Genomic DNA, 24,088 nt, shown 5'->3' on the forward strand with positions numbered 1-24,088 from the left:
TCTGAGATAATGAATTTATTTCAGCTATTTCGAATTAAATCTCATTTTCTTTTGTGAACAAGCTGTAAGATTTCCCCCAGGCATCTCTTGGATGGGTAGCTCTTGCCTGTAGCTGTTGTTGCAGATACCAGGGGAGGACACCTGCAAGAGGAGCACTTGGGCTTGCCCAGCTGCAAGATGGTGTGTGAGATTTGCTGCAAGCCAGCAAGTTACACAGCTGGTATTTTGTCTCTGAAGAACTGCAATGTTTTCACTGGCTTGGACGATGGTTTTAAGGTACCTGAACACAAACAAGTTACTATGAGCTGAGCTGTGGCGTGAACTTACAGAACGTCAGCTAACACACAGGGAGTGATTGTGCACATGCTCACACCCTGCATTTATCCTGAAGCAGGAGTAAGCTGTTCTGGGCCCAGAGCACACTAATCCAGGCTAGTACCTGCACAGCTTTTTCTCTTTTACGATATTTTCATATGTCTTCACAATATATTTTAGACCTGGGGGGTAGAGTTAATTCAGTGTTCCACTGAATTCATTCTGTGTACCACAAAACACACAATGTGCACCCTCCAAAGGCAGAAGCTGCTGTTTTGGATCTACATAATTTACATGGTAAAGTTCCAGTAAATTTATCTTCAGCTAAATACACACTGAGCCTTCTGTAATAAAAACCAAGCCAGCCTTGCTGGCCCCAGATGAGATTCCTTCCAATGAGATTATCAACTCTATCAGTAGAGGGGATGGGATTGTGGAAGAGAAAGTTTAAAGTTTAAATTATGAATAAATTTAGTTATACAAAAAAATGTGGTATGTGGCAACAGTATCTACAAAACCAACCAAAAGGATCGCTGAATGAAGATTCAATATACTGAGTAGTTTCTGTAGCTTTCCAGATTTTAACTTAAAATTTAAACCAAGTCCCTAATCTGTAAAATTTTTATTAAAAATTGCTCTTGCTGCTTTCGTTTAGTCTGGTAAACAGGAAACTTCTCTAAGTGATTACTTTACTCCCCACGAAACTGATGATTTCCCCCTAACTGTTGGATAGCCTTTGCTAGCTCATTTCCTGGTTAAATGATATTTACTAGATACTTAATATCTTCTTACCAACAGCAGGAGGCAGATATTAGGGTCAGTAATGTTTTTTCTTAAAGACATAAAAAACCCAAAACCACCAAACCCCGAACTCTAAAAAGTACATATCCTTGATGGAAATTATTGGTGTGGAAAATCCCCATAACTACTATACAAATTTACTGAGAAGGGAATTTAATTTATCAGTAAATTAGCAATCAATATATTAACAATCTTTTCCTTAAACCAAATCCAAACACATTAACAGATTGTTCTGTTTTTTTTTTTTAAGAAAGTCCTGTGCATAGGATTTTTTTAGACTAGAAACATTTTTTTTCCAGAGAATACTATTGAAAGTAAATGTGATCCTATTTAATACACTGGCTTGAACACTGCATCACTATGGGATTTTTGGAAAAAAATTCTCATCTTTAAAATGTAAGCTCACTTTCAAATATGCATTTTGTTAGTAATATTTGGTCAGCTGCATCATTAATGGAGACAGACTCTGGCACAGAGAGAGAGATGGAGAGAGCATGAAAGAGAGAAAATGAATTAAGCAATGCATGCACTTTCAGCACATCGGTCTGCTGCTAAAACCAAGTCAAAAAACACAGTGCAAGTCTGTCCTGGTATGAGACAAGAACTGAGCTTCATCAGACTTGCAATTATTCAAACCCAAGAATGGACAGCTGTTTTAAAAAAACAATTTCAGTTTCCAAACTGCACCCAGCTGAGGCAGCGCTTCTGTGTTGGATGAACAATGGAGTCTGGAGCATTCCATATCCCAAAATCTGATGAATAACACAGAGGTGGATTCAGATGACATTCCTCATTTTAATGAGACTCAGAGATTTAAGAACGCTTTGACAGGCCCCAGGGTTGCTTTCATATGAACTTTTCCACTTGTGCAGGAGCAGAATCTCACCAACTGTTATCTTGAGACTTGTTGAAACTGCTTAGTGGGTTATTCCAGGCAGGCCAGGATGAATGGGATTGCTGTGCAGCTGCCTTCACCCAGTCACAGCACTCTTATTTCACAGTTGCAGACATCTGCTTCAAGCAGACACAGCTGATTCAGAGAGGAAGGCAGCAATGCAGGAACGTTCAACAGGAGAGATGTTGGCAGGGTTTATTGTCTCTACATTCTTTCCTCAAAATACCAGATCAATTCACAGTGTCAAAGAAGACTGCTGAACTAAATTTCTCCCAGATCATAAATATAAAAAATAAAGGATAGATTCCTTCCTAGGAACACAAGTTCATACCTTCAATTGTTTTCTTTCCTAAAACCAAGTAAAAAGCCAGACACATTTTCATAAACTACAAAGGTAATACAGCAGGCAGGAGTCACTCTGATTACATTAGGTATAATTCCTTTGTAAAATCCATGTACACCTTCTTTCCTTTAAAGAAAAAAAAAAGAGGTTTTAATTAATGTCTTTTAATAGAAAAAAAATCAGACATAAAACAAAGCCGGGCATTTTATTTCTCACACTCCCATTGAGAGATGTACTTCAGGTTAGAAATAACAATTTCAGACAGTGTTTAAAGTGAATCAAGTATTAACCCGTTGTTTTTTCTTCTGAACACATAATAGCATTATGTAGATCAGTTATTTAGCCAAGGCTTTGAGCGGTTTTTGTGGGTATTGTCCAAGTAAGGCAATTTACTATCTTTCTTCATGCTACAAGAGCTGGCTCAACAACTAAGAAAAGTCATCATTCCCTTTTTATGAATTTAAGCACCCCTTCCAGAATTTCCGTTCTACTGGCCAATAAATGAGAATCTAATTTCACCCAATTTGAATCAGTGTGTCACGCTAGGGCTGTTAAAAATTTTTAGAGACATTAAATCTCAGCTCTTTAGGGGCAGGCTTCACAGGCATAGGACACCTGGAAGGAGGAGTCAACAGAGATCCTGAAAAATGCTTGGGTGTGTTTTACACAACCCTCCCTATGTCCCATTTGTTTCATCATGAGCTCAGCAGTGGCTCCAGAATGGCTGTACTACACTTCACCAGAACTAAAAAGCCTTCCCGTAGCCTGCAGCACTGAAGGGCTCAGCACTGACACATCAGAGCTACCTCTGCTCTGAATTACCTCCAGTCAAAGTGGCTGCACAGCCTCTGAACCAGGGGTGCTCCTGGAACAACAGACCTCAGTCACTTACTGAGCTGGCCCCTCTTGACAGCCCAGGAGCCCATTCCCAGCTCTCCAGCAATATGGCCCAACCCAGAAGCACTGCCCAAAGCCACGGATGCTCATGGAGAGGTGGCCACCCTTAGCAACTACACAGGCCTGTGTGAAAACTCCCCCCTGCACTGTGCAGCTCAGGGAAGAGCTCAGGGAAGGTTTGTGAGAAGATATGAACAGGTGTGAGGTCACAGGTCTCTAAAGGTCCTACAGGAAGCTGGGACCAGACTACAAATGCAGTCAGGCACCAGGGTAACCCAGGGACATCAGTATAATCAGCTCTGGCTAGCTCACTTCACCTTGCCAGGAATTTGGATTAGTCACAACTCCCAGCAGCACAATGCTCCTGTCCAATGTGATAATCCAAAGCAGTTCAAGTGAGACCTCATTTAGTGTCCCAAACCAGCCATGACAATGTTATTTTTTAGCTTGTGAAATTTGCTGGAGAAGAAAGAAGGGAGACAGAATAAACAACAGAAACCTGCAGGGGACATTGACTCTCTCCAATCTCCTCCTCTCTCCTTAGCTTACTGCTGTTGGTGGCATCTTGCACAACATGACTTTGTACAACTAACTCTTTGTTTGCTCTGAACTCTACTGGTTCTGCAAGTTAGCAAGAAGCCAGTAAAGGTAGCTCTCATTCTGTAAAACTCATGTGGGCTTTTAATTTTGCACACCTACCTCCACGTCCTGCGGATCACATCAAACACCCCAGAATATGTGTTATGCTGGTCTTGAAGACGAGCTCGTACAACTTGATAGGGATATGTTGCTACCACAGCAAATATTTTGGATACAGCTGCCATCATTATGTATTCCACAGTGTTCTAAAAGCAACAAAAATTGTCAGGCTTGCCTTAGGTATGGTTTAAATTAGCCAGTTCCCTAAGTCTTATTTGATTTTTAAATACATAACTGAACAATACTCTACATTTTCCCTCTTATAATACAATGCATTAAAAGAAATGTCAGTTTACTACATGCAGTGCTACAAGTAATTGACTGCAAAATATGTGTTGTGCCTTCTCATTCCCATCAAGAGAAACACTTCTTCCAAAAGTAGTTACCTTTGCCCAACGTGCACCCAAACAGTTTTCCAGGGTTTAATACCACCCCTGTGGTTCCACAAAATAAGGAAAAACCCTCATTCCATCCTCTAAAATTCTCAAAACAGTTGCCAAAATAAGAAGTTGGTTTTCAAAACCACTGAAAACCAGTTGCCTGCTCCTAAAAAGTGAGAAAGTATTATTTCCTTCTATATATTCTTCACTTCACTTAATCTACCAATACTTTGTTCATTTGGCTGCTGTATAACCTGACAAATGGAATCCACTTCTATTTATTTACATGCCACAACACATTTTTATTCTCAAGCATCATACCAATTTTGTATCTGATACTCTGTTTCTATACTTGTTGTATCTCTCTTTCAAATCCTCATAGGCCATGAACTGAAGGGCTCCATGTGATGTTCCAAACAGACCAGGCACAAATCCCTAAAAAAAGGATAAAACAAGGTTAAAGGGTAATGCACAAAACCTCAACAACTTGACAGAGCACAGCTCACACCCCTACAATTGTCCTCCCTTAATGTACAGACTGTGCCTGCACAGCAGTCTGACTCAGGTATCCTTAAGGGCAGGCACCACACCAACACTCAATAAATGCTTCTGTTCTGCCATACAGCCTAAAGTCACCTACTGAGTCACTGAGATGAAACAAGTGGCCCAGGGACTCCACCTCACAGAGCACGAGCTGGTAACACAGATTAGGACTGCAAGATCACAAATCAAGCTGTGGTCTTGCAAATAAGCTGCTCAGTGCACATTTCCAGAGACTGGCACTGAGGGGTCTGGTTATCACCTGAGACTGGTGAAGCAATGACAGATGCTGGCAACTCAGAGAAGAGCCACCAGGAGCAGAGATACAAAACATTCTTAGGACTGAGCCTATGAAATAGATATGCAGGTGTTTGCATGTGTGTCTCTACAAAAAATGTGTGTCCATGAGATAGTTCTACACTAAAAGTATTTGTGTCTACATAGAATCATAGAATCATTTTGGTTGGAAAAGATCTTTAGGATTATCAAATCTAACCATAAACCTGACACTGCCATGTTCACTACCATAACATGTCCCTGTGGGAGAAGAGAGTGAGCAGCTCCAGCGCTGTCTTTCTTACACACACAAACACATGAAAATACACATCAACCTTCAAGTTCAAAAAAGTTGAAATGAAGGGGGAAAACAGTGCTTTCTGAACTGTCTCCACAAGAAAGAAAAGACAGGAGTTCCCCCAGGAGCAGGACTAGCTCCATTAAAATGAACTGCCAGCTGCAGGGGCTCTGAAAAGGAATAATTCTTTTTGAAGAGTTGGTCACTTGCATTGAAAAACACAAATAAATGGAGGATTTATCATCTTGGCCAGAAAGGGACTCAAAAGCTTGCTGCAAACTCCTGGGGTACAATGCAAACTTATGGGGTACAATTATAACAGAGTAAGTGATCAAAATGTGGTTAAAAGCACTCAAAGAACCAAAGTTTAAAAAAAGAAAGAACAGTTTTATTTCCTATGATCCATTCAGGCAAGAAAAAGGAACTTAAAAATGTGCTCAGATGCAAAGCTCTGTGTTAGACTAAAAGGGAAGCCCAAAATGTTGAAGACTTATTAGAATATGATTAAAAACCTGGAGAAGGTGAAAAGGAGAAGGGATCCCTGAAGGAGTCCACTGAATTAGTGTTAACAAGACAAAATAATAAAACTCCTAAATTGCAGAAAAAACCCCAATAACTAAAACTACAGCAGGCATAAAAATTGCACAGATAATAAACAAACTACCACTTCAGGGATCAGCTTTCCAAATGCTACATATAGATTTCTAAAGTTTTTCAGTCATTCAGGAAATGATTTTTCAGAATTTCTTTAATACATGAGGATAAATTTCTTCTCACAGTAAGAAATAATGGTCATGAACTCACCATCAGTGACCACAAACTGATGAAATGCATTAAGGGCTAGTGAAAGTCCCAGAAAAAAAACTTTCCCAACTGAGAACAAGTGGAATTAAACCACATATCTGTATTTTGTCAGCTGTAAGCACAAAGTGAAGTTTGAAGCCAAAGGGCCCCAACAGAGGGAAAAAGACAACTTTGGTTTTCAGAAATCCTGGATCAAAGAAGAAAATAAAAGCAATATAAAACAGAAGGAGCAGAAAAAAAACCCCAAAAATGTCAAAGAAAAAATTATCTGGGTCAGCAAAAAAAACAATAAAAACCCAGTATGAAACTTATGGACAGTCATAGCAGGGAAAATCTTCACAAACATTTCCCAGTGATTAATCAGTAAAATAACTAAAAGACAATGGAAGTAATTGTTCTCCACTTGGAAAGAATTAGAACAATGTATTTATATCATAGAAAAATGAGATAATACTTTCCCTGCCAACAAAAGAAGAATGTTAAACAACCTTTAAGAGAGCTAAACGCTTAAACTTAAGCCAGAAGATTTGGATAACTTGCACCCTTGAGTCCTAAAGCATCTACTGGTAGTACTTCATACACAAATACCAGCATGCTTTATTAAAGTCTTGTGCTGAGCTTCCAAAGACTGAGGGACTTTTAATGTTGGCCCAATATTAAAAAATGCAAACAGGGAGTGAGGCAATTGTCAGTCAATGTGCCTCAGTAAAATAGGAGCTGACCCAGGCTTTTATTGATTATAGAAAACAATGTATTCTTATGGAAAAATGTTTCAAAGCAAAACTGATTTTTTCACTGAAATATCTTGGCCAGGGAAGTTTTTGAAACATAACCCCAAGCTGTTTTTTAATTCAGCCTGGTGTGCAGCAGAGCAGCTCTGTCCCCAGTCATCAGGGGGTCAAAAGACAAAAAGCCCAGTGGATGGAGGGTGTGGAAGATCACTGACTGGATGGTTACTGGAATAACGAGCAAAGGAGACTCCTCCTGCCTTTTCAGAACCAGGCCAAGCTCAAGAGGAACAACTTACTGAGAAACCCAGATTCAGACAAACTGTATTTGATGAACAATCAATATCCAGCAGAGCTAATAAAGGCAGCTTTGATCCCTGCTAGAAAGATTGATGTAGCCTGACATAACCAGTTTGTACCTCAAAGGACTGAAAGGATTTGCTCAGATCAGTAACAGCATCTGTGCAAAAAAAAGCAATATTCAATTGTTTGGTCAGAAATACCATTCTTTAGGAGATAAATCTAAAACAGAAAGAAACTGCTTCCAGATTTTATTTCCAGCTCTATCTGAGACAGTTGCTCTATTTGAGATCCCTTCATTTACTATAAGGTGGTACTATCTGAGATCCCCTTATCTGCTACAAGGAATGCTATCTGAAACTAAGATTATGAGCAAAAAGAAGACAACTGTGCATACTACAACTCCTGACTCAGGACAATTAACAAAGCTTTAGCTGTACAATTTCAAATTGAGCAAGAAAAAGAAAAGCTCCCCCAAACACTGAAATGGAGGAAGCTAAAGCATGTACAAGTCAAAGAGCCACCTGAAGAGGAGCCTTTTTCCCCAGTATAGACAAGGTTGAGAGAGCCCTGACGTCAAATGGAAGTTGCTCAGTGTGCATACTTATGTAGGTCACTCAAGACCTATTTAGGTCACCTTCTTTGCAGATTTAAGCAAGTAATTTGCTCTTTCAAAGGAAGTAGCTGCTTTAGTCCCACACTTGCAGATTAACACTACAAAGAAGCTCCTAGTGCCAAAGGCGACACATGCTACTCGCATGAATAATCTGAAAAGAAGGGTGGAAGGACATCTTAAAACCTAACAGATCCAAGAAATCAGAACTTATCTACATGGAACAGAGCAGACATCCAGGCAGGCAAACCAGAGAACCTGACAATTTCAATTTAGGAATAAGTAAGGTGCCATGTTCCTGGTGTTAGAATTTGGCATTCATTGCCATGAAGCACACAAGTCTTACAGAATAGGAAGGATCACATTTTTCACTGAAAATAAAATAATCTAATGTTCAGTAATCAGGATAATTTCTAAGAGAAAGTGGTCTTGTTCCCTATTCCTGGCAGTGTTCAAGGCCAGGCTGGACGGGACTCTGAGCAGCAGGAGCTAGTGGAAGGCATACCTACCCAACACAGGGGCAGGGTATACACAGGGGTGTTGGAACAAGAATATCTTTAAGATCCCTTCCAACCCAAGCCATTCTATGATTTTATATTCTGCAGCATCACTTGCAAGAGAAGAGCCAGACTGAACTTAAATAGGTTTCTTCACAACTTCCAAGCACTGATGAATGCATCTTGACGTAATGATCTGAAGAGAGGAGGAGGAAAAAGTCCAAATCTCGTTGCCTTCTGTTTTCCTAAATTAAAGGGAACAAAAAACCCACACATATGCAGACCATATTTAGAAGTCTGCAAATTTAATGCATCTAGAGCTGACAGATTACAGACATCAATAACCAGAGGGCAAATAAGCAGTTGTGAAACTATCCATTGTGGAAGAAAAAATTAGCAAGTACTTTAGTCATGTTATCTTCCAGAAGAGGTTAGAAATGCAGAGATAAGGGATAGAACGCAAGAAAGTACTACCAGCAACATAGGTTACATTGTTGCTGTCCTGCTTATCCAAATTCTAATTACAGGAAGGCTCAATAAAATTACAAAGCAGTTTATCACTAGTATAATGGCATTTCTTCTGACTAAGCCTTTTTGCTGCAGCTCTTCATTGGGAAAGACAGAATGAAAGTGATCTATTATGATTTTTTTTTTGTAGACAAATATTTAGAAGTCTCACCATACTACTGGGTGGTGCCAGGCAATCATGGAATTTTTCTGAAATGTGATTACCTTATATAAGCCACGTATGCCCTCTGTCTTGTATATCTTTATGAGAGCATCAAACATTCCTCTGTACTGCCGCTTGGATGGATCCACGCCAGCGTTGTATTGTAGCACAAGTCGAGTCTTGGTTACCCATATTGGGTTTGTAATGCAGAGGGTCATGGCTCCTGAGAACAGACAGAAGTTACTCTCGTGGTTATGCCACTTCCACAGATTGTCTCAGTTTGTTCATTCCATTGTAACACAGGCTTCTACAATGACAAAGCTACTTTGCCTACCAGAGTGCTCATATTGTTCAAAACAGGAGAAGTTTATGCCCTCCATTGCTCCCTCTCTCTCCCTTCAAGGCTCACAGTCAAATCCAATTCACTCCTGCTGGGGGTACTTTTGCAGGGCACATGTATTTTTGCATTTCCTAGTACAGCCCCTTTTTTGCTTCATCTTTCCACAGTTAGTAGTATAATCTGACATTAAATGTAGTTTCTTAATGTACCACTGATTATCTGAGCTATTCTTCAGTATACAATAATTCAAAATTTAATGGACACCTCAGCGATGTGAGATTTGCTTAATAATTTTGACAGGTTAATAGCAAGAACCTGTTATAGCTTTATAACTTATTGAAAATATCACTGTAACAGAATTCATTATGACATCTCATGTCAAACAATATGCCTTATATTTCAGTGTTAAATTAATGCTGCAAAATCCTAATAAAAAGTCTTCCAAATTGCCTGTACAGCATGTAGTGACAGGACAAGGGGGAATGATTCAAACTGAAAGAGAGTAGCTTTAGATTAGATGCGAGGCAGAAATTCTTTACTGCGATGGTGGTGAGGCACTGGAACAGGTTGCCCAGAGAAGTTGTGGATGCTCCACCTCTGCAAGTGTTCGAGACCAGGCTGGATGGGGCTTTGAGCAACCTGGTCAAGTGGGAGGTGTCCCAGCCAAAGACAGGGGGTTGGAACTAGATTATTTTTAAGGGCCCTTCCAACCCAAAACATTCCATGATTCAATAGGCCACCTCCTTTCCAGGTCCAGGTGTTAAACATTTCACAAGTTAACAATCTGATAGCAGCAGATTTCTATAGTTACATTTTGGGACCCAGTACGGTACTAAACATGGAAGTGCTTACACAGAATGAAAACTAGGACAAAAGACATTTTGACAACTGCTAATTCTGCACAAAACTGAAGGACCACAGTGATCCACCTATTTGTGCTAGACATCTTTGTTTTATTTACAGACAACAAACTATTGCATCTGGGCTGGAACACTCACACTGGCCACCTGTAAGAAAAAGCTGCACTGACACACAAAGGCAGGTAGCAGCACATGGAAAGGCTACAAGTGAACATTAATTTTTTCATTTAACCTCACCAGCCTCTGCAGCTGACACTAGGTGTTCGCTCGCACTGAGACTTTCCATCTTCCCTTCCTTCTTGTAAGCTTTGATGGCATTGTAACTGGAAAATGTACAACATCGTTTAGTGAAGGTGAAAACAGATCTACATCACAAAAAACCCAATCCAGAATGTCATACCTGACTTAAGATCATGGGGGTACACAGCTTTTGAAGAAAAGGCATCCAAACTACTGTTATTTAATTGATTAATTGTCTCTGAGCAGTTAGCTCTTTAAAGTGAACTATGGAAATATATATTCAAATTGTGTAATTAAACCGTCAGTATCAACAGGACTGCATCTTGAAAATTACCAGATATCAAGAATTAACTTCTAAAAGAAGATTATTGGGACCCACAGTGCTAGGTATCTACCCTCTAGCTCAGAAATACACTGAACGTTCTTCTCTTGATCCAGTTTGCAATCTTTGTGAATTAAGAAATTGTCAACAGAAGATGAAGTGTCAATAGCAATCTACAGCAAAGCTTAAGAACTGAAGTACAACAATAACAGTCTAGACAACTGACAAGTGAGCTTTGAACAGGCTAACTAGTCCCTAAAATGTTTCAATTAATAGGAATAAGCAGTGACAGAGTTAATAAAGTAGAATATTAAAAAATGGGTTTTAAAAGCAAAGCTCATCAATTGACAAAAACAATGAAAAAAGTCACTAAAATGATTAAAAATAATCAAACATTTAGTTTTAGTAGAAAACTTCATGCTCTTTAATTTTTAAAAAATCAATTTAGATTCTTGCTTTTCGTGAGGTTTTAAGAACAGTGTATTGGCACTTATAGAGAATTCTTTACTAATAGCATCACCACCTCTCAAATTCCTTAGTATTTTCACAGCATCAAGGGAATGCACTGTACCTGACAAAGGAACAGCTCTCTGACTCAAACTGCTTAAACTCTAAAACAGCAAACCATAATAAACGTTAACAAACCTGGACTAGCTAAGAGAAAGACAAGTTTGTAAGTCCCTTAGCACATTTTTATACGTCACAAAGAAGATGCAATGTATATCTAACACTGCATTGCCCAGGCAGCGACACATTTTACAGTTCTACTTACAAGAAGAAGTAAAGTCCCCAGGAGGCCCCTGCTCCCACCATGTTTGGAGTCACCCCTTGGTACAAGCCTCGAAGCCCTTCATGCTTCCACACTGTGCTCATACAGTGAAGAATTCCATTGTACTTTGGCCTCAGCTCCAACCCATCGCTCACTAGGAAAGAAAGAAATTATACTGGAAAATATTTCAGGGAGCATAAAGTTCAACTGCCTCCAAGCCAACACAGGAGTCCACAGCCTCTAAAGCAAGCAATAAATGAACATGAAACATAACTGATCAGCTGTATTACACGAGCATTATTTCACAAGTATGCAAGAGTTGGGGTTTACAGCTTTATAAGCTTAAAGAACTTAGGCAAAAAAGGGGGAAAATAAATAAAAATGAGAGGTAACTACTTAGCTCAGTAAGAGGAAAGTTCCTATTAATCTGACAAGGCTAAATAAATTCACTTTTGTACATTTTTGATGAGCAGCAGACCTGAGGTTTTCTGTCTCTTCTTTTTAGCACTCCAGCAATTTTGCATCATATTTCAAGTGATATGGATGGCACCCTTGACACGTTTCTCTAAGTTGTTTAGACAAGTCCTAAGTAACAACCCATAAATTCAAATTTTCTCTTTAAAATGTTCTATAAAACAATGGGTCATGTCTTACTGATTCCCAAGTCAGTTTTTAACAGATTACTCAAAGGTTTCTTCTCCCACCCAATAACCTAACAGCTGGTTGTCCAAATGTTCAGAAAATACCACTTCAAAAATGCAGAAAACAACAAGTTTTTGTCTGATAGATCATGTAGAACATGGATGTCCAAAAAACTTGGAGTGGTAACTACTATTGCTCCTACCATAATAACAAAGGACTAAGTTGATTACTGATGAGATATGTGGTACAGTCCATGGTGAAGGTGATAAGAGGTAACAGACACAAGCTGAAATACAGGGAATTCTGACCAAAATTCCCAGCAGAATGGCCAAATACTCGAACACTTCAAGTTGCCTGAAGAGCATCTTTGGAGCTACTCAAAACTCCAGTACACAAGACTGAACAAACTGATCTAAGCAGAGCTTATCTGAATGGGGGGTGAACTCCTTAGCTCTCTTCTGACCTAAATTACTCTGTGATGCCAACATAGCAGCAGCTTTCATTCTTACTACAGACATATGGCTAGATTGCAACTGTACTGAAAACTGATCTCAAAGTTTTACAAGTGTAGTTTTTGTGTCCCCAACAAAATCAATCCTGGTACACAGGCATTTTCTGTTCAGTGCCACATTGAACTCTGTTCCCCTTGAACTCTGCGTCCCACACACATTGTGACAGACTTCAGCATTAAAGACAAGATGCTTTTGCTGAGGACAGTGTGACAACGCCTCAACACCTTGACAGCCACTCAAAACTAGAACACAAACACCTCTTTTCTCCTTTCCTGAATAAGTGTTGCTAGACCTTTCCCTAAGACATTTGTGACACTTTTTACTATGCAGACACTAGATCAAGTTTATAAACATATCAAACAACATCGCAAATCAGAGACACAAATGCAAGTCTTTCTGTCAATGATGCTGCCAAGAGTCTTCACAACATTCATTTCTGATATCAGCTCCTGCTTCCTGCTTGAAGACAAAACATAGGAATTGTTATTTTCAACCCAAAGAAGCACGTGAAAGTACATGACCTCCAAAAGCCACCTAATCCAAACCTGTACTCAAACCAGATCTAATTAGACCTGGTTACTTAGGGACACGACCAGTTGACTCCTCAATGTTTCCATGGCTGAAGAGATTACGGCCTGTCTGGGTAACCTTTTCCACTATCTGACCCTTCTCACAGTAAAATAACTGGAATTCTCCATGTTCACGCTTGTGCTTGTTCCTTTTCCAAGGAATCTATCTCCAAGAATGTGGCTTTCCCTTCTCTGTGTCTTCCAATAACACTGTCACAGACTGCAACTTCAGCTCCCCTCAGCCCTTCCCTTCTGAGGCCAAAGGGATCCTGTTCTGTCAGCCTGTTCTATGCCATGTGCTCCAGCCCCTTCACCAGTCTGGTGGCTTCCACTGCAGTCACAGCAGTGTGTCATTGTCTTCCTTCCTTGTCCTGGAGAGCCCCAAAGTAAACACAGTACTTCTGACCTAGTCTTACAAATGGAAAACAGAGAGAAAAGAGCCTTTCTGCTGGCTGTGCTTTCCATAACGCAGCCCAGGATGTGCCCAACCAGGACACACAACGCTTTGAACTTCGTAAAATGTCTCTGTGACAGCTTGGTTTTGAGATCTTAAAACATCCAGGTATCTAGTTAAGAAAACAATCCAAAGATACAGTAAAATGTTTCAACCTCGCTGAAAGAAAATATGATAAATGGTGCACAAGTTTCTCAAATCAGCAGAAAAGTCAAGAGAAGCTGCCATGTTTCCCTGCGGAAAAACAAACTAGTTACAGAATTTTCTGCAAAACAATACCACTATTGTTAACAACCAAGGTTATTCCAAAACCACCGCTACGCTTTCAGTGTTGAAAATCTTTGGCATAGAGGTGAACTTTGGACGCGGGCTCGGGACAACCCGCCTGCTAAGAGCGGGCAGCGCTCGGCTGCCTCTGGCCCTGGCGGCCGCGGAAGGCGGGAAGAGGCGGGCAGCTCTCCAGCCCGAGGCTGCCGCACACCTCACGCTCCCTGCAAGTGACAAGAAGCACCTTTGGGATACAGGGAAGAGAATGGGAGACCCTTTGGGCTCACGGCCCGTTCATTCCGAGCCGTGGGGCTGCCCCGGCACCGTGGCGCTGCAGGGGCGGGCAGAGCAGCGCGGGCTCGGAGCGGGAAGCGCGGCAGGTCCCGCGCCGGGCTCGGCGAGCTCGGGCACGTCCTCAGCGCGGGACGGCGGAGGGCGGCGGGTCCGGCCTCACCTGCGAAGCGGATCTTGACGAGGTCCAGCGGGTGCAGCGCCAGGGTGGACAGGACGCCGCCGCTCATTCCCGCCGCCAGGTTCTCCAGCCGCACGTGCCGCAGCACGGAGCGCAGCGCCGGCTCCCGCGACAGCGGCTCGCGCGCCGCGCACGCGGGGCCCGCGGCGCCCATCGCCGGCCGCGCGCGCGCAGGGGCGGGGCCGCGGCGGGGCTCGCGGCTTCGCGCGAGAACGGCCCGCGCGGCGCATCCGGTCACGTGCGCGCGCGGTGCCGGGCGGCGGCGGCGGCGGGATGCGGGTGAAGGTGCTGAGCCGCAACCCCGATGACTACGTGCGGGAGACCAAGCTGGACCTGCAGCGCGGTGAGCGGGGCTCCGGCATCGGCCCTCGGCCCGGCCCGGCACGGCACGGCCCGGCACGGCACGGCACAGCCCGCCCGGAAGGGATGAGGCCGGCGGCCCAGGATGGCGTTCGGTCGCCCGTCGTCCGCGCCCTGCTCCGCTCCGGTCCCCTCCCCTCCGCCGCTGCGCTGGTGCCCGCTAGCAGCGAGAATCGGAGAGCTCGGGCCGTGGGCTTTGGGCTTCCCTCCTTGCGAGCGCCGGGAGTTTCCCCCGCGGGGCCGGTCCCGGGCGGGGGTTTGCGTGCGGTGCCCCTGCGGAGGGGAGCTTGCCTTGCCGTGGCCCGAGCGGCGGCTGCCGGGAGCGGCACCCCGGGGTGGCAGAGCCTGGAGCTTCCAGAGCCTGGTCTGGACGCGGCGTCAGAGCGGGAGTGCGAGGCTGGGGGTTAAATCTCTGTTCTGGTGTACGAGATTGCGCTTAGTATTTCCTGGGTTACCCTTTGCCCCTTTGCAGATTTTCGCACTTAATGGTGTTCCATTCCTGGTACGTCGAGTTCTGCTTTTTGCACATTCGTTATTAAAACTGCTCAAAATTGTGTTGATTTTACACACAGAATAACAGAGTTTTGTTGGTTGGAAGGGAGCTCTAAAGGTTATCTAGTCCAACCCCCCCCACCCTCCCTTTGGTGAACAGGGACATCTTCAGCTAGCTCAGGCTGCTCAGAACCTTGATGGGGCATGTGCCATCTCATTGTAAAACACTTCTTACTACTATCTAGTCCAAATTTATCCTCTTCAAGTTTAAAACTGTTACTCATTGTCATATCATAACACACTGTCTAAAAAGTCTGTCCCCATTTTTTTCACAGCCCCATTTAAGTACTGAAAGGTCACAGTGGGCTCTGCCTGGAGCCGTCCCTTCTCCAGGCTGAACAACCCCAGCTCTCACAGCCTTTCCTCATGGGAGAGGTATTCCATCCCTCTGCTCATCTCTCCTCTGGACCTGCTCCAGCATGGGTTTCTAATGTGTTTTCTTTGTGTTGCAGTTCCAAGGAACTATGACCCTGCACTGCATCCATTTGAGGTTGCCCGAGAGTACACAAGAGCTCTGAATGCCACAAAGCTAGAACGTGTGTTTGCAAAACCCTTTCTTAGTTCACTTGATGGCCACAGAGATGGAGTTAATTGCATGGCCAAACATCCAAAAAGTTTGTCTACTGTGCTGTCTGGAGCTTGTGATGGAGAGGTAAGCTTACAATCTTTTTTCTCTTTTGTGTTTTGTTGGGTTGTTTGGTTGGTTTTGTCACACCTTACTTTTTTGTCTCTGTTCAGCATGTTACCTACATCCTCACACAGAAGGTGAAACTTTTTGCTGCTCTATAACTCTGCCACTGTACAGGGGAGACAAACTGGGGAGACAAATTGTAGTGAAAGGTTCATGGGTTGAGATAAGGACAGGGAGAGATCACTCACCTATTACCACCAGGGACAAAACAGACTGAACTTTGGGTTAATAATTGAATTTATTATTAACAAACTCAGAACAGAATAATGAGAAGTAAAATAAGACATTAAAATTATCTTCCCCCCACCCCTCCTTCCTTCCCAGCTCTCCCTTCTCCTCCCCAGCAGCACAGGGAAATGAGGGTAGGGGGTTACAGTCACTTCATTACAAGTTGCTGCTGCCTCTGCTCAGGGAGAGGAGGTGCTCTGCAGCTCCACCGTGGGTCCCTCCCATGGGAGACTGTTCTCCATGACTTCTCCAGCGTGAGTCCTTTCCACAGACTGCAGCTTTTCATGAGTTGCTGCTGGTTGGGTGACTGTTCCACATTGTGTAGTCCTTCAAGAAGAGGCTGCTCCAGGGTGGGTCTCCCACAGGGTCACAAGTCCCAGGAAGCCTGCTCCAGCGTGGGCTCCTCTCTCTGTGGGTCCTGAGGTCCCTGCCGGGAGACTGCTCCAGCAAGGGCTTGCCATGGATCACTGCCTGCTTTGGCTGCATCTGGCCTCACTCATCTCCACAGGTGGGGGTGGATCTCTTCACTCCCATTAACCTCCTCCATGGGCACCAGGGGCACTGCTGCCTCACCATGTCTTCACAACAGGCTCAGAGGAACCTCAGTTCTTCCTTCTCCTCTCACCTTGGTGTCTGCAGAGTAATTTCTCTCACGTATTATTGCTCCTCTCTTCTCTGAGTGCAGTTACATTTGCCCACTAACTTTTATTCCTTTTTAAATGTGTTATCACAGAATTGTTACCACCATTTCTTGTTATCTTGGCCTTGGCCAGGGTGAGTCTGTGTGGGAGCTGGCTGGCATTGGTTCTGCTGGGCCTGGAGGAAGATTCCAGCAGCTTCTCACAGAAGCCACCCCTGTAGACTCCCATTACTAAAGCCTGGCCACACAAAGCCAATGCATGCGATTGCTTTTTGCTGCCCACATGACCCCTGCCCACTCCTCCCCCTAAAGAAGTTAAACTGCCAGATTAGCTAGGGTGAAGAGGCATACAACCAAAAATTTTTTTGGAATAACATGGTTTCATACTGCCTAAAAAAGACTAACCCTGTATATATTTGATTGTTTTACATAACTGTTATAAATAGCAATCAAGGACACTTTAATTGGAAGTAGTGGCATAAAAAACTACTTGTCTTTTCTGAATTACCTGTCTTTTCTCACCCTTACATTGCTCATTTGATAGTACTTCAATACTTGAAAGGTGCCTTCTGGGCAGTTGGTTGCTTTCTGCTTTTTATAGAAAGTGCACATGTCATGCAGTAGTATAAGGGAGGTTAACCTTTTCAGAGAGAAGTGGAACAAATTTCTGTGAAAGTTCTTATCCAAATTTCTTATCCACTGATAGAACAAGTAAAGTATTGGGTACTGTAAATACATAAAAATATAAAAAGTGACCTCCATTTCTTTGTTGTTGGTTTTTAAATGAGCCCAAAAGCTTTGAAACAGAAACCTGTGTGAGACGTGGACATCTATAGACAATATAGTACAGCAGCTGGACAGAAAAAAATTTGTTGGTTCCAAATTTATTTGTGCTTTTGTCTTTAAAGGGGTATTATTTTGCTAAATTTATAACTGCTGCTGTTTTTTTAGCACGGATTCTAGTTCAAAAATAGGGGAGTGCAAAATGCAGAAAGTATACAGCTTAAGTCGGGGGGAGGGTAAGAACCAAAGAGCCTCACTTTTAAAATTATTTTTCAAGGAAGAAATAATTAGTTTTTAACAGAATAAAATCTGACTGGTGTCCAAGCCAACTCTGCCCCTTCATTACAACATGTGTGATCTCTTGTACTTGAATTGGGAACTGCAGCTGTGGGCTGCAGAAAGCTTACGGAATATTTGCTTTTTTGGTTTTATCAGGTTAAAATTTGGAACTTGACCAGACGACAGTGTATCCGCACGATACAAGCCCACGAAGGCTTTGTTCGAGGCATGTGTGCCCGTTTCTGTGGTACATCTTTCTTCACTGTGAGTATTATGTGGCTCCTTAGCAGTGCAGCAGCAGAGTACCTGTTCACCATCTGTTTTCCACTGAGAAGCTTACTCTCTGCCATAGAACATTTAAATATTGTATGAATACACTTATTAAATGTGTCGGTGAACCCCACAGTTCTATTTAGGATGAAATTTTTTCTGATGCTGTGATATGGATATCATTCAGGACCATTGAAGGGATAAACACCAGCAAAGAGCTAACAGATGGTCATGCAATTAAAACTAGTAAAGTAGTTTTTGTTAAAGTAGTAAATGGACTATGTTCATTGCAAGATGTAAAAAAGTTAAAAAGTAACCATTTGCATATACATATACCATGTAAAAAAGTAACCATTTGCATATACTATGATTAAAAATAATCTGATTAAGTTAAGACCATTCCAGGTGAATAAAGCTTTATTAATTCATAAAAAACCACAACAGATTCATTTGCATGTAAACTGCTTGGAAATAGTATGTCTTCCTGTTGGCATTAAAACAGTTCTAAGATAATACAACAAGAAGAAGTGGTTTTGAAAACAGGAAGTGTCCTGAGGTTGTGCTTTGTTTGAACTGGTCATAGAAGAGCCATTCTCACTACAGTATATTTATTTTTTTCTAAGGTATGTACTAGGTAACAGGGGCAGTAGTTAGGATATAGGGAAAGTCACAGTTAAAAATCCTAAGTGACTCCAAGTTAGTTACTCCCCTTTTGACAATCTGTCTGCCTGAAAATTGAGAGAGGGAGAGAAACAGTAGAAGTGCAGTGAGGGAGGGCCAGATAAACTTGTAAAGCTAACATTTTTTAGGCCTGTTCTCCTGATCCAGGTCACTGCACAGCCCTGCAAAAGCTTGTGCTGGCATTAGTGCAAGAGGTAGAACAAAATTTGGAGCAGAGCAACTGAGGTGGAAAGTGCCTCTTAACTGATTACAGGCTCACCAAAGTGAGTTCCGGAAGATAATTTGCAGTTTAGTTTGCCAGTTGATTAAAAATCACAAAATGTAGCCTTACAAAATCGCCATTGTTCCAGCTCACCTTTTTCCTGTTCAGCTATCTGTATTGGAAACTGGGAAAGCCTTGTGCTTCAAGATGGACAGTGGAATAGGCAAAGGAAACGTGGTGGTGGCAAACAAGTGATGAACTGGGAATCAATCGCCTGCTCTCAGAAGATGACAGATCCTCAGACAATCTCTGAGCAGCAGCCACTGTGCAGCCAGCCCCCACCTGCTCTTTCTGCTCCCAATACTGCAGCTTTTATTGCAGAGCATTGTTCTGTGGTATGGAATACTCCTTTGGCCAGTTCAGGACATCTGTCACGCCCCTGTCCCCTCCAGTCTGCTGCCCACCCCAAGCCTGTCACTGGTGGGTGAGGCAGGGATGATGGAGACAGGGTGGGAGCAGTGGGGAATGCACAGCCAAGGCTTGGGGGCTGCATCAGGGCTGTTTCAGCCACACATCAAAACCACAGTGCCGGGTGGGCTGCTACAAAGAATGTTCACAGCAGCCAGACCATGTACCTGTTTTAATAATATATTATGACCAGGAGAGCTAATCTATGGCTTGGAGGTATAAAATGGAACAAGGAACAGGCAGGAGGAAGCATTTGTCTATATCACAGAATATTTTTTTTTTAAGGATGCCTGTATTTAATTGCAAAGCACATCTAGAAAAATAAAAAGGGAATATATTTGCATAAAACTGTACATGATTTCTCCAATATTTCCAGGTTGGTGATGACAAAACTGTGAAGCAGTGGAAAATGGAGAGCCCAGAATACGGAGAAGAAGAAGAACCTATTCATACAATTCTTGGAAAGGTAGTAAATCCAAGTATTGATTTTTCCACACCTCTTCTTTTGCATTAAGTTTGAATCATTTCCTATCTAGCTTTTGAAGGAGAGAGAAATAATTTGATATCACCTGTTATCATAATGGGTTGTAATTTGCTGGTATCAAATTTTATATCAAATTTTAAAGTATCTTCATGTTTTTATTACACTCACTTTACATGTAACCAGAAAGGACTCCTCAAATGCCAACAAAGACTGCTTAGCTCTGTCTGTACTAATTATCCCTTTCCTGCAAACTGGTCACATTTCTCTGTAGTCTCTTCAGATGTGTACTGTCAGTGCTTAGTCTGCATTAAATAACTTACTTTTCATATCAATATCTCACAGCCATTCAATATAAAATACTAGCTTTACATCTTCCTTATTGACAAAAGCAGTCTAAAAATAGATATTTTGGCACTTTGAATTTATGATACGCTTGTGTTAAGAAAAACATTAAATGCTTTTTTCAAATAGATGGTTTGAAACTCTTTAGTTATTGCAATGTCTGTGGAATCCATTCAAGTCCCCACTGAAAATACAGTTGCACTCCTAAATTTTTCATTTGCTTTAAAATCAGTCAGGATTTTGTAAATATGCCTTTAGTGCCACGTCCATTGCAAATTAACAAGAAATGCATACATGCACCTTAAATGGAAAAGAAAACTTGCCTGCTGGAAGGGGTACATCCGATAAGGCTTAGTTTCTAGTAGCAATGGTGACTTAATTTTCAGTAATATAAATGAGAAAAACTATGTAAGGCTGCATGTGCAAAGGTTTGTTGATTTTTTTCTAACAGAACATCCTGGAGAATTTATGCATACAATTGTGTTTTAAAATTTTTTCTTTTTTTTTTTTTTTTTTTTTTTTTTTTTTTTTTTTTTTTTTGTTGTTGTTGTTGTTGTTGTTGTTGTTTTTGTTTTTGTTGTTTTGGTTGTTTTTTTTTTTTTTTTCCTTAAAGACAGTGTATACAGGAATTGATCACCACTGGAAGGAACCTGTTTTTGCTACCTGTGGCCATCAAGTGGACATTTGGGATGAACAAAGGACAACCCCCAAATGTTCTCTGACTTGGGGTTTTGATAGCATAAGCAGTGTCAAATTTAATCCCATTGAGGTAATGATTGTGTAATGTATTGGAAATGAGTATTTTTCTTGAGCAGTATGAGATCTAAACTCTGTTTACACCATCTTGATTTTTTTCTTCCAAATTCGGATTTTATGTTTTATTGGAATATATAGGGGGATGTATACATAGATTTTGATTCATATTATTTATAAATATATTTTATTATTTTGGAATGTAGTATCATATAATTTTATCTTCCTATCTTTTGTCTCTGTTAATATGGGAGAGGAGAAACAAAAGCAGGGAAGCCTCCACTCTGCCCACAACAATAACATACCTGGTACCTCGGTCATACAGCGTAGCAGTTAAGTGGCTGAGGAGCTGCCAGTTCATCTGTTCCAGTATTCTACTCCCTGTGACTGAGACTTCTCACCCTCCCCACAGCAAAACAGATAATTAGCTGCACAGAAAAATTGATGAATGTATTTCCTTGACTGAAAAATAAACTCATGACCAGCTTTGTGAAATAGCTTAGGTATCTGATGTAAGCTGTTAACCACACTCTAGAAGTATTCAAAAGACCATACACACTGGTTTTGTTGTTTTTTTTTTCCAGACTTACCTTTTGGGAAGCTGTGCTTCTGACAGAAATATTGTGCTGTATGACATGAGAAAATCAACTCCATTAAAGAAGGTAATATTTTTCTGTTCAAGATTAATTACTGGTGCTAATAATCATACTGAATATATTAATAGCCTGTAACTGTTGGTGACAGTAGAGAATGAGAAGCTCTGAAATCTGAGTTAACTGAATTTTCATTGTCTGAATCTTCTGAGTTTGAATTAAGGTTGGGATTTAAACAATGCAGAGTTAGAAGGGCCTTTTTCTGCATTCAGACAGGCTGTCATGCTCACTCTGTTGTAATTCTTGATCAAGTGCCTGACCTGACAGCAGTTTCACAATAAGAACTTTATGTTCCTTTATTGCATTCTGTCTATGTATGTGTGATTTTTAAAATTTTTTTTTTCTCTTCCTTACCAAAAGGAAACAAGGTTACTTCACCACTGGAGAGCCTTGCTCTGTGTTTGAAAAGGTGTTTTTCCTTCGAAGGGAGATAAACCTTCCCTATATACCCACCATAAACATTCAGAAATCCTTTGCAGTGTAATCAAAATAATATTTATACGTGGAACATACCCATGATCCAAAGATTCCTATTTAGCAGAATATTTGTATTTATTTAGATAAGAGGCTGGTAATTCATACACACATATCAAACCTCAATCAAGTTCAGTAGTTCTAAGCCCAAGAACTATCTTAACAATATTCTTCTTGAAATACAATATTCTGGCTGAATATGCACTCAGGTTCTCCTGTGTTACATACTATCAGCAGTGTCATTGAGCTGATACACACTACAACATTAAAATGGTGCTTAGTTGTGAAAAGGCATGTTGTTGGCATAACAGTCTTTCTTTCTTTCTCTGCGCCCCAACAGTTTTTAGTGAAGTTTCATTTGGGCCACTGAGGTAGTGCTTATAGAAACTTGTCAGTGATGCCAGTTAAAGACCTGAATGTTGAACTGAACCCAGCCAGTGCTGTAGAGCTGCAGCATCTGGTCAAAGGATGCAGCTTGATCCTTTGTGAACTAAGTTTGAATCTAACAGAATTTTACATATGTGTATATACCAAATATATGACTGTACATACATGTGCATGTAGAATTATTGTAGACTCTGCACATGTTTGTATATGTGTATCTCATGGAAACAGCATGCTGAGGTGCATTTCCTTCTGTAGGAATAAAACACTGGTTAGTACTTCCTTGCTTCCATGGGCACAGTACTGGGTTTCTTCCTGGGATAGGGATAATTCTGCTGGGGAGAGGAGGTGAAATGTCCATTTCTGCTTTGAGAGCTAAGAGCTCTGGAACTCCTAAGAGAAGGATTTTGCTTGTTAGGGGTACCTTACTTATGTATGGGCACTGGTTTCTGGCACTGCTGCATTCCTGGGATTTGATCAGCAGAGCAGCTGGAACTCAGTGGGAGTCCCTTCATTATTGGGAATAGGAGTACATCACCCATGCACTCCTATTCACACATTTCTCACATCTTGAAGCAGGAGCTCTGTTGCCCATTTGTCCTGAGTGTGTGTTTCAGAGCCTTAAGTGTTAAAAAAGGGAGGGATGAGGTAGATGCTACCTAGGTTCAAAAGAAGAACTAGTCTAATAAAAAGCTGGGAAAGATAAATGAAAGCAATTCTGTTGAAAGACAAGAGGAAGATGTTTTGGTAGGAATTGGTATACTTCAAAAGTCATTCTTGTGCAACCTGTGGGATCAGGAAAGCTTAAGGTGGTGTAAAGATAGACTTAAGCATTTTAACAGCTGACAGGAACTGTGTTTTCTCTTGCTTGTTACATTCTTAGGTGTTCATCTCAACCTTGTAGGTAGTAAAGGAAGACAGGTTAATTATTTGGATAATGTTTCTGTATTAAAGTAATCTCAACATTTCCAGAGTGACATTCTTTGTAAGCAACTGTTCACAGTTAAAATAATTAAACCCAGAGGACCAAGTCTTTGGGGACTTCACAATTTTCAGTTGTCTTAGTGGGGACTTAAACTTACCCATTTTCTAATATATACAATAGATTAAAAAATAGCAGTTAAAAATGGCTCTGGCATGGATTTAGATCGTTCTGAAATGCCATTATTAATGTATTTACAGCTACTTAAATAACGTCCAGCTCAGGTTGCCTTACATAGTTGTTACTAAACCTAATGCTAGAACTGTAGAGCCAGTCTCATTTCTTAGGCAGTATTTTAATTCCAGAAGCCACTGCTGAAATCAACTGAAGGCTTGTAAATTTTGGTGAAAAAATAGAGA

At 41.4% G+C, this 24,088-nt stretch overlaps 2 protein-coding genes across 2 annotated transcripts in view; one reads left to right on the forward strand and one right to left on the reverse strand.

Annotated features, from left to right (window-relative positions):
* Nucleotides 1-14,700, reverse strand: SLC25A32 (solute carrier family 25 member 32). The gene is made up of 7 exons (XM_038127316.1): nucleotides 14,486-14,700; nucleotides 11,591-11,741; nucleotides 10,494-10,579; nucleotides 9,119-9,279; nucleotides 4,652-4,765; nucleotides 3,951-4,096; nucleotides 1-2,480 (listed from the first exon to the last, which is right to left on the reverse strand). Exons 1-7 carry the CDS (start codon nucleotides 14,655-14,657, stop codon nucleotides 2,345-2,347), a joined length of 966 nt encoding a protein of 321 aa, XP_037983244.1. The 5' UTR covers nucleotides 14,658-14,700; the 3' UTR covers nucleotides 1-2,344.
* Nucleotides 14,690-24,088, forward strand: part of DCAF13 (DDB1 and CUL4 associated factor 13) — a 26,962-nt gene continuing 17,563 nt past the window's right edge. Inside the window, exons 1-6 of the mRNA XM_038127314.1 lie at nucleotides 14,690-14,846; nucleotides 15,868-16,067; nucleotides 18,193-18,300; nucleotides 20,034-20,123; nucleotides 21,097-21,252; nucleotides 21,821-21,898. Of these exons, the coding sequence (XP_037983242.1) occupies nucleotides 14,777-14,846; nucleotides 15,868-16,067; nucleotides 18,193-18,300; nucleotides 20,034-20,123; nucleotides 21,097-21,252; nucleotides 21,821-21,898 (702 nt within the window). The 5' untranslated portion in view covers nucleotides 14,690-14,776. The remainder of the gene's footprint in view (nucleotides 14,847-15,867; nucleotides 16,068-18,192; nucleotides 18,301-20,033; nucleotides 20,124-21,096; nucleotides 21,253-21,820; nucleotides 21,899-24,088) is intronic.

The sequence above is a fragment of the Motacilla alba genome, chromosome 2 (genome assembly GCF_015832195.1).
Source record: "Motacilla alba alba isolate MOTALB_02 chromosome 2, Motacilla_alba_V1.0_pri, whole genome shotgun sequence".
In the NCBI taxonomy this organism is placed as follows: domain Eukaryota; kingdom Metazoa; phylum Chordata; class Aves; order Passeriformes; family Motacillidae; genus Motacilla; species Motacilla alba.

Coding starts and splice junctions, on each gene's coding strand:
- SLC25A32 (XM_038127316.1), bottom strand. CDS start 14,657: ATGGGCGCCGCGGGCCCCGCGTGCGCGGCGCGCGAGCCGCTGTCGCGG. Junction 10,580..11,590: donor TGGGGACTTTACTTCTTCTT/GTAAGTAGAACT, acceptor TACATTTTCCAG/TTACAATGCCATCAAAGCTT. Junction 4,766..9,118: donor GCATACGTGGCTTATATAAG/GTAATCACATTT, acceptor TCCTTTTTTTAG/GGATTTGTGCCTGGTCTGTT.